Source organism: Eretmochelys imbricata, chromosome 9, assembly GCF_965152235.1.
Source record: "Eretmochelys imbricata isolate rEreImb1 chromosome 9, rEreImb1.hap1, whole genome shotgun sequence".
Taxonomy (NCBI): Eukaryota; Metazoa; Chordata; order Testudines; family Cheloniidae; genus Eretmochelys; species Eretmochelys imbricata.
Genome location: NC_135580.1, coordinates 55,611,036 through 55,624,496, shown reverse-complemented (window position 1 = coordinate 55,624,496; position 13,461 = coordinate 55,611,036). Strand labels below are relative to the sequence as shown.

The following is a 13,461-nucleotide window of genomic DNA, read 5'->3' as shown; positions in this document are numbered from 1 at the left end:
ACTCAGCTGTCCCAAAAGAGCCTCCGTTTGCCATCTCTGTCTGTACAGAGCTCTCTGAGGACTGCGAGTGTCGGAACGGGGGCAAGTGTCTGGATGGAAACTTCACCATCTGCCAGTGTCCACCCGGATATTTTGGACTTCTCTGTGAATTTGGTAAGAGCAAAGATCTCCCAGTTTATCAAATGCCCATATTTCCTTCCTTTCCCCTTTCTTTTATAATTGAAAATAGAGAGAGAAGCTAGGAGTCCTGCTGGTCCCACAGCCATTGATGGAGTGCTAGCCCTCAGAGACTATTCTCTATCACAGACATCTGCTGTTCCACCAACCAACCTCTGCTCTGCTCTAGAGCCAAAGGGAGGCTACATTCTGAGGTCCTCCCCTTCCCACTCTTCTCCACTGGAGCCCCTGGCTGAGCACCAGAGAGTCACCTCCTCTGGGACAAAGGAAAATAGACTATTTCCCATTTGTTCAGTCCTTAGCTCCACACCCTGCAGCCCGTGGACCCTCCCTAACTTGGCTGCTGTCTCCTGGAGGAGAGGAAGGTTTGGGTTTCCATACACATTCACTCCTGAGCTCTCCGCACTGATCCAAATAAAGCTGCAATAGCCCCTCCTTGGCAGGAGGGATGGTGGGATTCGAACAGGGTCACTTCCTCCTCCAGCTCCTTCTTAGCAGAAAAAGAGTAAAAAATCGCTGTAGAATGTCCTTTCCAGGCCCTGAGCTGGCTGAGCAGATGGCTGGACTCTGACCTATGGCTGGCACACTGTGGGGGGTGGCACTCACTGGATGTTGGCCTCTGGCTGGCACACTGGGGGTCACTGACCAGCCATTGGCCTCTGGCTGCTGCACTGGGGGGTCACTCACAGGACACTGGCTATTGTTGCTGTTCTCACAGAAGTGACCACTACACCTTGCAATATGAACACACAGTGTCCGGATGGGGGCTACTGCATGGAGTACGGTGGGAGCTACCTGTGCGTGTGTCATACGGACTATGGCACCAACCACTGTGAGTCTGGCCTGGTCTGGGCGCAGGGAGGGGCTGGGGGGCAATGGAATGGGTGCAGTGTGACCTGGGCGGGGCAGGCACTCGTAATATGGCTGAAGGGATCCGAGCTGCAGGGTGCGGGGCTGTCAGAGTGCCTACAGTGATAGAGGAGCAGCAGAGGAGAGGGGAGGGCAGGGGGTGGGGGGAGTGGCAATGGAGGAGGTCAGGCATTTGTGACATGGCTTAGTGAGCTGCTACAGCACAAGGCAGGGACAGGGAGCACATCAAAGGGATGAGCCATCCCGGTAGGACAGCGCGGGACACCAGGGAGCCAGACTCCTAGCAGCTCCTATAGGGAGTAGATCTCCCCAGCCCCACTCATTCAGGGGTGTCAGAGGCCCTCATCCTCCCTCGTGTCCCCCAGGCAGTGTCCCCGAAGTGGTGGTGATGACAGCACCTCATTCCTATCTGGACATGCTGGGTCAGCTCTTTGTCCCCATTGCACAGCTGGGCAGAGCAAGGTGCCAAGTCCTGCAGAGAGGGCCTGACCCACAACTCAATGGGGAGAGTCCCATGGGCTCGGGTGATTTGCTGTGTGGGACCTGGTCATGCCACTGCAGGAACGCTGGAAGCTCGGCCTAATCCTAGCAGCCCTGCAAATGGCTACAGTGTAAACGCTAGTGGCCCACAGCAGGGTGCAGGCCACAACAAGCCCTGCAACGATAAAGCCAGGGAGGAACACCAGGGAGCCAGCCAGCCAGCCCTGCCACAAGGAAGGAGCAGATTAGATGCACCTGTGGGGTTTTGCCACTCTGACCTGCTCTGCCTGGTAGGACTTACGTTGATCATCTTAACTGTTTGGTCCCATCTGTGGTTTTTCAGCTGTGCCATCTCCCTGCGACTCAGAGCCCTGCCTGAACGGGGGGTCCTGCGAAGCCCATGATGACTCATACACCTGTGAATGTCCCCGGGGCTTCAACGGCAGGCACTGCGAGAAAGGTACTCCCGAGGCATGGGCTGGAGAGACGGGGCAGGGAGGGGTCCTTGGCATATCCCACCTGCCATGCATTCTGGTTAGTCTGTGTTCAGGAGACCCCAGCCCCATGCAGCATAGCAGCACAGGAGCAGGAAACATCTGCATCCAGCATTCCTGCTCCCCTTCCTGTTACTGTGTTGGGCAGCTCAGTCGAGCTGGGGAATGGTCACCTACAAAGAGTTCTGGCTACAGACCAGAGTTTGGAGCAAAATTAAAGTCCCTTAAGGCAGATGAGTAGTCTAGAAATCCTTCTGCTGTAAGAGCCAGTGCAATATCTCCTGGCTCTTCATAGTGGGGAAACTCCACTCCTGGCTATGGGGGCAGGGGAAGGTGAGAGACTGGGGCAGAACTAACAGCCTTGGCCTCTAGGAAACCACCGAGGAACAGAGATGCTAAGTGGGACAGTAAAATCAGAATGGCGCGTCAGCCTGTTCAGGTCTCTTCCCTTCAGGACATCTCTTGGGACTGTCTGGCTCCCCCAGCACTGAGCAGATTCTGTAGCTCATTTCAGGACGGAGTGAAAGATGCACCCGAGGGTCCCACCCTGCTTGCATTCCCCTCTGCCATGGCAACTTCGGTCTCGGGAAGCACAGGTGGCTCTCCCAAAGCTATCGGCTTTCAATGGTTAATCCGCTCTGATATCTGAAGTTGTGCATGGCTCATGTGCTATGCAATCCATCCAAGGAGTCTTTGCCTCATTGGGGAGCAGTGGGTGACTTGCCCAGTTCAAACGATAGACAGGTGGTAGCATTGCTGTGCAGGGCAGATATACATGGGAGTCGCTGCAGCTGCTTCTGATGTAGAGCACAAGCTGTGTCAAGGCACACAGCGATGCTGTGGAACAGCTTAGGCGAAGAGTGGATGTGCTGATTTTCCAGCACTTTCAAACCTAGGCAGGGCCTAAAGTCAGGATCTTAAATCCATATTTAGGCTCCTGTGTTTAAGTGGCCTGTGTGTCCACAATGCTGAGCTCCTACCTGCAGCGCCATTGGCTTCCGTGGAGCTGTGCGTGCTCTGCGTCGTTGACAATTGGGCCAATCAGGTACCTGACTGGATTTCTTTAAACCTGACTTTGCGCCCCCAGGTAGGAGATTGTGGCTGTTTCTGAGTAGCTGGAGAATGTAACCCCCAGTGGCCCCACCAGGAGGGGGTGGCTGGGCTGTGGGAGAAGCAGCCAGCCCATGAGAGGGGGTGAATTGAAGCCATCCCCGCTCCTGTTGATGAAAGCACAAGGGGTGATGCTTTCTCACACGTGGCCCCTCCGCCTGTGTTCTCTTTCCTCAGTCAGGCCAAGGCTGTGCAGCTCCGGGCCATGTCGGAACGGGGGGACATGTAAGGAGGCAAACGGAGAATACCACTGTGCCTGCCCCTACCGATTCACTGGGAAGCACTGCGAGATAGGTACCCACAATGCTGAGCGCTGGTGAGGGGAAAGCTGGGAAGGCATTAGTTGCTGTTTAACATGGCTTTTTTTGTGCCCACAGGTAAACCAGACTCCTGTGCCTCTGGGCCATGTCAGAACGGGGGCACATGTTTCCACTACATCGGCAAATACAAGTGTGACTGTCCCCCAGGCTACACGGGCCGACACTGTGAGATAGGTACGAGCGTGGCAGACTGGCAAGGAGGAGAAACTAGGGATCTGGCTCCAATGCTCAGCTCAGAGTCACTATCCAGAGACCCAGTGTCTGCCGTTCAATGCTTGGCTACTAGGCCGGCAATCAACGGGCTTGGAGTCATTCACGGGCTCTGAACATTGACCAGGGGAGCATCCTCAGCTGGAGAAGCCACAGTCAGGCAGTTTGGGGTACTGGGTGCCATTGCCCAGTCAATGGTGTCTCTGGCCATTTAACAGAGGGCGTGTGTTCAATCCCTGATTGCTGAAGCACACAAGCAGAGAGCTGTGCTCAGTCTGTGGCAGTATCCACAGAGACTGAGTTCAATGGCTGGCTAGTGTAATCGCTGCCCAGTGAGTCCAGCACCCATCCAGTCGTAACCCAACTCCTCCATAGGCCTGGCTGGGTGCCCTAGAAAATCCTCTGAGAGCTGAGTACGCTGGCACTGGTTTGTGTTAGTGGAGTTGAAGGGCAGTTGCTTTAATGCTCCTAGGAACTCTTCCCTACATCCCCATGGCCTGGCAGCGTCTCCAGGTAGCACTGTAGATGCAGCACGGAGAGGAAGGAAGGGCTCCAGGCAGCATGTCCATGGCCATTTGTGATACTCTTTTCCAGCCCCTTCTCCTTGTTTCCTGAGTCCATGTGAAAACGGAGCCACCTGCGAGGACAATGGTAGCAACTACACCTGCGCGTGCCCTGCAGGATATGTGGGAAAGCTCTGCCAGTCAGGTAACAGCCAAGAAGCCTCAACACCAGGAGCAGCCCAGAGAACTAACCCTGCTCTTGAGCAAGACCGGCTTAGAGCGCTTCCCAAGCCTGCCCATCGACAAGGGGAGAGTCCTGAACATCAACCCTCTAGCATTAGACAGCCCAGCATGGCTCCATCATCCTGGCTGAATGCAGGGGGTGGGGTGGAGTGGGGGTGGGGGTTTGCTAGAGGAAGAATGGGAGTTGGAAGACACGGCTTCTCTTTGCAGTTCTACACAAATCCCCAGGCGATCTCAGGCAGTCCCTTAATCTGGCAGTGGAGTTCCTCTCACCTGCATAACAAGCAACAGTTTGGCCCAAACTTCATACTAAAGGTGCCATCTTCTTAAAGAAGAAAACTTTTTAAAACAAAGAGATCATGGAAGCAAAAGGCCCTGTGAAGATGGGTCTCAGGAATGTCTCAGCCCTGTTGACAGTGTAACTTCAGCCCTAGAAAGGCTGTTCTGTGTATCCCCAATATATAGGTACTTCACTGTGGCAGGGCTCCCCCGTCCCCAGATCATTTATGGCCTGGTGCAATGGCACCATGTATTGAATAGTTTCCTCCCTGCAAGTAATGTCTTCGGCAACCATTGGAGGTGCTGGGAGAGGGTGGGAACCGAGGCCACTGGTGCTGTTCCTGGATCCCCACAACCCTACCAACAGCGGTAGGTGATTAGGAGCACTAGTGAAGGCGCGTGGGTTCCTAATGCCTGCTGCTGGGCTTTCCCATGCCTCCCACACACACACACACACTTGCTTTGGCATATTTCAGGGCATGGGCATGGTGCCAATGTCAACTTCTTTAAGGGGATGCTATAGAAATGCCCTGGGTTGCAGCCCCAGCATTGGAGTCTGCAGGGTTGTCTCCAGGCTCAAGCTGCTCTCTGAGGCCAATTCTCGGGTACGGCAGGGTTCACCTCCCCAGGCAGAGCCAAGGTTCTGTGGGCTGGAGCTGGACAGCTCTCTGGAGCTCACAAGCACAGCTCTGGACTGCAGAGCCATCATGCTCTCTAGACTTGGCCCAGCTTGCCGCCTCTTGAAGAGAGAGCGAGCAACTGCTCCTTAGACAACTGGGTTCCAGCTTTGGCTCAAGGATGCCTGCTGTTCACATGCCTTGTTATTCATGCTTCATATCTTTCCCCAGAGGTGGACTGCGGCATTCCCAATGAGGTGAAGCATGCCCAGGTGCTGTTTAACTCCACCCGCATGGGCTCTCTGGCTGAATACCAGTGTGAGCGAGGCTACATCTTGAGCCCTCAGAACAACCCCCGTGTCTGCAGAGCACAGGGCATCTGGAGTGACCCCCCAGAGTGTGACGGTAAGTTGGTGCAATGTGGAAAGGGGCCTAAACAGACTGAGCTGTCCTGCCAGAATGGCTGCTTTCTGGGGCCTGGATGGGCCTGGAGCCCCCTTAGCAGCCATGAGATGTGGCCATTTTTTCTTGTGGCACAGCCTGTGTGGTGCCCCTGGGGATGCTCAGGAACACCCCTCCCTGATTAGACCAGACTTTTTTCAGCCTGTACTAAGATACCCAGGGCCCCATACCCCCTCGGAGGCAAACAACTCCTGGGGGGACATAGGGTCAGGATGTGTTCTTCGTGCTGTCCTTGAGCCCTCTGCTCGATGCACATCTCTGCCTGGCAGCCACGCTTCTGGGATGTGCAGCACCTGCAAAGGACATGCAGCTGCTGGGAAAGGAGAGATCAAGCCACTGTTCTGTGTGGTACCAGGGAGCGAGAGGGGAGCAGCATTGTAGGGGCAGATTGGGATCAGCAGAGAGCAGGTGCCTGCAGCACGGGACACAGAGGATAGTGCTGACGGTGTCCATCAGAGCTTCCAGAGGAGGGAAAGGATGGGTCTCCTGGCAGGAGCACAGTCCAGATGAGCAGCACTGTGGGATGGAATATCACTCCAGACCAATGGCTGGTTCACTATCACTAGCCACACTCCCCTGGAAACCACCGCTCTGGCCCACTCCTGGGCTGGCTAGCTGGTGTATCTGCAGCTGGCATGCGTACTGGGCTGCACTGCGCTTTACCCTCTGCTCTGTCTCCGAGCTATGGCTCTGACTTGGCCCTATCCTAGCTGCCATCCACGTCCATGGTTACTGTTACTACAATCCCTTAGTGATCCTGGTGAGGTCCTCAGCCATGTGTCCTGCTCCGTTTCTGAGTTGCCCTCCCAGTTTCTGTACTTCATCCAAGAGACAATAGACCAAAAATGACATTGCCTTCCCTGTGCCCATCCCACAACTCTCTCCTCCTTCTCCCTTTCAGTGACTCCATCCCGTCTCCTGATCCAGTGACTCCATCCCATCTCCTGATCTCCCTGTGCCCACTCTTATCCCCGCCCTCACTCTGCTCCAGAACCTCTCCCCCCAGATCTTCCACTCACAAAACAAACATGCTTTAGCTTCTCCCAAAGCCACCTTCCACATCTTCCTTATCTCTTTCACCTCTAAGCTCATTGAATGTGCTGACTACAATGGCTGTTCGGAATTCCTCATCTCCAGTTCCATCTAGCGCTCTACTCCAGGCCTGTCTCCGTCTGTCCAAGCTAAAATCTCAGCCTGTGTCTCTGACATCTTGGGTGCGCAGCCATCAGCTCAAACTCAACACGGCTAAAACAGAGCTCTTAATTTTTTCCCCTCCCAAGTCCTCCCCATCACCTCCTTTCTCAGTCACTGTGGACAACACCATCATCCTGCCTGTCCCTCAGACCTGTAACCTGGGCACCCTCTTCAACTCAGCCTGGATGTGAGTGTGACGGGTTCCCCCCAGGGTGCCACCTGGAACTGGGGTACCACTGAGCCCTCTGACCCACCATCCTGGGCTCCCTCTCACACTTAGCTGCTGTGACAAGCTGCAAAGCCCTCCAGGCTGCACTTTCACCAGCATTCACACAGGTAAGGACACACCCAGCTGCAGTTACATGCAGACTCTCTAACCACCAGCTTCCCAGCCTAGGACCCCAGAACAGTACCATCCTGCCCTGGTCAAATCTGGACAGTATATGGGTTTAGCACCCACCTCTCCTTCAATGTGAAGAGGGCAATGCACACTTGTGGTAGCCAAGCAGAGATTTTCCCTGAGCACTTCAGTCAAAGCCCACTGGTTTAGATTAACACAAAGAAAGTGTATTGACTACAAAAGATAGATTTTAAGTGATTATAAGTGATAGCAAACAGATCAAAACAGATTACCTAGCAAATAAATAACAAATGAAAACTAAGCTTAATATACTAAATAGAGTGGATATGAATTAGCAGATTCTCACCCTGAGAAATGATACAAACAGGCTGCAGATTCTTACTACCTTTGCAGCTTGGAATTCCCGGGTTTCAGTCTTTGGAACAAGTGTTTCCAGGAGTCTTCTTGTGTGGGGAGTGAAGAACCCTAGATGATGTCATTCCCTGCCTTATATAGCTTTTGCATATGGTGGGAACCCTTTGTTCCAAAGCTGTGGACAAATATTGGCATCCCAAGATGGAGTCCGGCATCATGTGGCCTGGTCACATGTCCTTGTACAGTCATAGCAGCCATCACTCACAGGCTGTCTGTAGTGTTCTCAGGAAGGCTCACCAGGTGGGAGATAAGCTTCTCCTAAGGCTATTGTTTTTAATGGCCCCTTACTATGAATAGGTCCTTTACAACCAGCTATTTAGACTGAAAGCATCTTGTCTAGGGGCTGTTACCCAGCTGTAACTACATTTACAGTATAGATACAGGTTTCAGAGTAACAGCCGTGTTAGTCTGTATTCGCAAAAAGAAAAGGAGTACTTGTGGCACCTTAGAGACTAACCAATTTATTTGAGCATGAGCTTTCATGAGCTACAGCTCACTTCATCAGATGCATCCAATGAAGTGAGCTGTAGCTCACGAAAGCTTATGCTCAAATAAATTGGTTAGTCTCTAAGGTACCACAAGTACTCCTTTTCTTTTTGAGTATAGATACATCGTGAGTATTTATAACTTCAGATACAAAAATGACACATGCGTACAAATAGGATAATCATATTCAGCAAATCATAACATTTGCAATGACATCTCACGTGACCTGTCTTGCATAAAATGCATCATAATTACTCTATAACCATATCATAGTAATGCCACTATGAAGACTATGGTATGCAGTGTTATAGTGAGGACCTAGAGAGAAGTCTAAATCTTCCTGATTCTCTCTGCATAACCCCTAAGGAACAGCCTTTCCTATCCCTCCACACATCTAAAGCTCTCATCAGCTCATGCCTCAGTTACTGCAGCATCCTTTCACAAGTGGAATCCTGCCCTGCTCATGTCCATTCAGACTGCCGCTGCAAAAATTGTTCTCTTAGCCCAGCCTTTGTCCATGTCATGCCTCTCTTTGCATCCCTCCCTTGGCTCCCCCTTCTCTAGTGCATCGAACATGAGCTACTTCTCTTCACTTCCAAGGCCCTTTACAGCCTATCACCAGCCTGTGTATCATCTCTCATTCACAAATGAGTGATCAATGCCCACCACCAATCGGTCCACAAAGCCAACCTTCACTGCCACCGGTTAAGTTTTCAAACTAGTCCTGTGGGGCTGTCATCCTCCCAGGATACACAGGCCTCCCATGCTTCCCCTTGCACATGGGATAAGTGCCTTGCAAGCGTGCGATGCATTCCATCTTCATCCCCGTTAAAGTCCTCCTCAAAACACTCATCTGCTGTGAAGCCAACAAAACAGTTGCTGGTGGCTAGGCCATGGCTGCTCACAGCATTGACTCATAGCCTCTCATTGTTCCTTTGTGCTCCTCAATTGTCTGTCTACAACTGCTGGGTCCGGTCTTAGATTCCAGCTCTTATTATTCTCTTTTTGTATGGAACTGATGCAATGGGATCCTAAGCCATGATTGGGGCTCCTTGGTGTTACCATAAGACACCTAATAAATAGTATACGGCACCTGGTGCAATGGGGTCCTGAGCCATGACTGGGGCTCCTTGGTGCTACTGTAATTTTTCCCACCCATGTGCGGAATGAATTTTGTTATGTGATATGTGATACATCACCTTCATATTGGTGCAAATAACAAAATTCATGTGGTGGGGATGAGGCAGAGGAGTTCGGAGTGTTAGAGGAGGCTCAGGGCTGGGGCAGTGCATTGGGGTCTAGGGGTGTGAGGGTTTCGGCTGGGGGTGAGGGCTCTAGGGTGGGGCCAGGGATTAGGGGTTTGGTGTTCCAGGGCTATGGCAGGGAAAGAGGACTCCCTCCAGCTCTCTCTCCCTGCAGCAGCACCTGGGCTGGTGGGGAGAGGCACCTTTCCCCATCACGGCAGCTCTGGGGGTAGGGCCACAGGATAGGTGCCTCTCCCCCAGCCGCGGCAGGTCCAGGCCAGGGGAGGAGCGCTGCAGCAGATCCGGGCTGGAGCTGGGTTCGGGCCGGGGGAGGGGCATCCCGGCCACAGCTGGATTCGGGCCGCCTTGGCCGCGGCAGAGTTGGGGCTGGGGGAGGGGCACCCCTGCAGGGCTGGGGCTAGGGCCGCAGGATAGGTGCCCCTCCCCTGTACCTGGCAGGTCTGGGCTGGGTTTGGGCCAGGGGAAGGGCGCCGCAGCAGGTCTGGGCCGGGGCTGGGTTCGGGACGAGGTGCCCGAGCCATGGCAGGTCCAGGTCGCAGCAGAGTTGGGGCTGGGAGAGGGGTGCCCTGGGCCAGGGCAGAACTGAGGGTGTGGGAGGGTGCCCAAGCCACAGCAGGTCTGGGCCACAGCAGAATTGGGGCCAGGGGAGGGTGCCCCAGCCACAGCAGGTGTGGGCCGTGCTACCCCTCCCCTGGCCATGGCAGGTTGCGGGCCTGGCTAAGTTGGGGCTGGGGGAGGGGCACCCCTCCCCCATCCGCAGCAGGTCCATGGGCGGGTTCCCTAAGTGCCTGTGCAGTGCTAAATAGGCTGCTGCGTGACCGTGCAGCTTACAGGGAATTTAGGTCCTAGGCCAAGACTAGGGCTCCCAGGTGCTACAGTAATATGCCTAATGAATAATGTACAGCACCTGGCACAACGAAGTCTTGAGCCATGCCTGAGGTTCCTATGTGCTACCATAATACACTTAATAAATAATAATGGTGCACAGGTTGGGAAGCTCCACCCACCCACTCCCCACTGTAGACCCAGGCGGCTCTCTGGGAGGCCGTCAACATGGGCTGTGCTTGCTCCTTTAGGCACGGTTAGCAGTGAGGCCTACTTCACTGCATGCACCTCTGTGTGGGATGGGACAGTCATGGCCATCAAAGATGGTCCTGTCTGGCTTGGATATTTCACTGACTATAATCCCCTCTCTCTCTTCTCCCCCCCACCCATGCTTCCGTCCCCAGAAATTAACGAGTGCCTTTCTCAGCCCTGTTTCAACAGAGGCTTATGCAAGGATCGTATCGCCGAGTTCCTCTGCCTGTGTGAAGCAGGATACACAGGCCCCCACTGTGAGTTGGGTAAGAGAATATGAAAAATACACTTACGGGGACCCCATCCAATGGTGAGCAAGACAGGGAGATACCCCTGCCTGGATTGGCCCTCAAAGCTGCTTCAGAAATGGCCTGGGAGGGAGGTGTTACCCAGGGATGGCCTCACCCAGCAGCCCATCTGGAAAGCATAACAGCCAGGGCAGCCAAAAGCCAGTTAGGCAGTTCCAAGATCCATACCACTGGTGCTGCTCCTTAGAGTCATATGCTCCTTAGAGTAATACCCTTAGCTTAGAGTCATGCGAGAGCTACAGCACTCATAGAATCAGAGAATATCAGGGTTGGAAGGGACCTCAGGAGGTCATCTAGTCCAACCCCCTGCTCAAAGCAGGACCAATCCCCAATTAAATCATCCCAGGCAGGGCTTTGTCAAGCCTGACCTTAAAAACTTCTAAGGAAGGAGATTCTACCACCTCCCTAGGTAACGCATTCCAGTGTTTCACCACCCTCCTACTGAAAAAGTTTTTCCTAATATCCAACCTAAACCTCCCCCACTGCAACTTGAGACCATTACTCCTCATTCTGTCATCAGCTACCACTGAGAATAGTCTAGAACCATCCTCTCTGGAACCACCTCTCAGGTAGTTGAAAGCAGCTATCAAATCCCCCCTCATTCTTCTCTTCCGCAGACTAAACAATCCCAGTTCCTTCAGCCTCTCCTCATAAGTCATGTGTTCCAGACCCCTAATCATTTTTGTTGCCCTTCGCTGGACTCTCTCCAATTTATCCACATCCTTCTTGTAGTGCGGAGCCCAAAACTGGACACAGTACTCCAGATGAGGCCTCACCAATGTCGAATAGAGGGGAACGATCATGTCCCTCGATCTGCTGGCTATGCCCCTACTTATACATCCCAAAATGCCATTGGCCTTCTTGGCAACAAGGGCACACTGCTGACTCATATCCAGCTTCTTGTCCACTGTCACCCCTAGGTCCTTTTCCGCAGAACTTCTGCCTAGCCATTCGGTCCCTATTCTGTAGCTGTGCATTGGGTTCTTCCGTCCTAAGTGCAGGACCCTGCACTTATCCTTATTGAACCTCATCAGATTTCTTTTGGCCCAATCCTCCAATTTGTCTAGGTCCCTCTGTATCCTATCCCTGCCCTCCAGTGTATCTACTACTCCTCCTAGTTTAGTATCATCCGCAAATTTGCTGAGAGTGCAATCCACACCATCCTCCAGATCATTTATGAAGATATTGAACAAAACCGGCCCCAGGACCGACCCCTGGGGCACTCCACTGGATACCGGCTGCCAACTAGACATGGAGCCATTGATCACTACCCGCTGAGCTCGACAATCTAGCCAACTTTCTACCCACCCTATAGTGCATTCATCCAGCCCATACTTCTTTAACTTGCTGACAAGAATACTGTGGGAAACCGTGTCAAAAGCTTTGCTAAAGTCAAGAAACAATACATCTACTGCTTTCCCTTCATCCACAGAACCAGTAATCTCATCACAGAAGGCGATTAGATTAGTCAGGCATGACCTTCCCTTGGTGAATCCATGCTGACTGTTCCTGATCACTTTCCTGATCATCCAGCATACAGCCCTGCTAGCAGCTGGGGCAAAAAGAGTTCCGAGGTGCTTATCATCATGGATCTGTGCCTTACAGGGGGGATGAACATCCATGCCACCACACACGTGTGTGATCAGTCTCCTAGAGCTATAGAGGAGAATGTGGCTGAGTTTTTCAGTGCAGCCAAATGGATTTAGATTCATAGTCCCCTTTTAAGAAAATGGGAATTGTGTGTCTATATCCCCTAGTCAGCTTTAGGTCTGTATGTGTTGGGGATATAAACAGCCACATGTACCCTGCACCTTCTTATTCTCTTTAATGGAGCTGATTGGGACTTTGTTTTTAGAAATGTTTCATTTTAATAATTGTAATATTTTTGAGATTTCATTTAAAAGAATGGCCTTCGGCAACCAAAAACTGAAAAAATTCAGCAGGTCAGGAGAAAAATATTCAGTAAAACCAATAATTTTTTGCCCAGTTTTCCAAAATGTTTTGTTTTTTCAATGAAAGTCTGAAAAATGTGATTGAAATTGGACACTTCCCGTGGGCAGCGGGGAGGGGGGACCCAAAGCTTTCCCCCAGCTCAGTTCCTTGTACCTGCCCGGCGTGTGCTTGTGCCCAGTGTACTCATGAACAGCACCAGCCCTCTTTAATGGGTACCAGCCTAAGGGAGCAAATTCTTTCTGTGTGGTAGGCGCGTTGGCAATGCCCTTTTCAATGTGGCATGTGTATGTTTTAATGGCACAAATTACACACACAGCTGAAGGGGAGCTATGAAAAGGAAGAAAAGTGGCTGTGTTCTCTAGGTGCACCATGGGCACACACAACCCAATGTCAAACCCACAGCATATACCAGCAAAAATACACCCCAATATTCACAGTGTCCCCCCTGAATAACAAGGCATTTGATTGTGGTTTCAGACTGCTCCTTCCCTATGTGAGGCTCTTGTTATTCAGACAGGGTTTTAATGACTGTCCAAGCCTGAAATCAGAACTGGATTAACGCAAGTGCCAGGGGTTCCAGCACAGCAGCCTGGCCTTTCAGGACTGACCCAGTTGTGCAGTTCTTACTCATGTTGGTG

At 52.4% G+C, this 13,461-nt stretch overlaps 1 protein-coding gene across 1 annotated transcript in view; it reads left to right on the top strand.

Moving 5' to 3' along the window:
• SNED1 (sushi, nidogen and EGF like domains 1) overlaps nucleotides 1-13,461 on the top strand; it is a 115,570-nt gene that overhangs the window by 79,733 nt on the left and 22,376 nt on the right. The window contains exons 11-18 of the mRNA XM_077826480.1: nucleotides 49-153; nucleotides 896-1,009; nucleotides 1,871-1,987; nucleotides 3,309-3,425; nucleotides 3,509-3,625; nucleotides 4,256-4,369; nucleotides 5,535-5,708; nucleotides 10,715-10,828. Of these exons, the coding sequence (XP_077682606.1) occupies nucleotides 49-153; nucleotides 896-1,009; nucleotides 1,871-1,987; nucleotides 3,309-3,425; nucleotides 3,509-3,625; nucleotides 4,256-4,369; nucleotides 5,535-5,708; nucleotides 10,715-10,828 (972 nt within the window). The remainder of the gene's footprint in view (nucleotides 1-48; nucleotides 154-895; nucleotides 1,010-1,870; nucleotides 1,988-3,308; nucleotides 3,426-3,508; nucleotides 3,626-4,255; nucleotides 4,370-5,534; nucleotides 5,709-10,714; nucleotides 10,829-13,461) is intronic.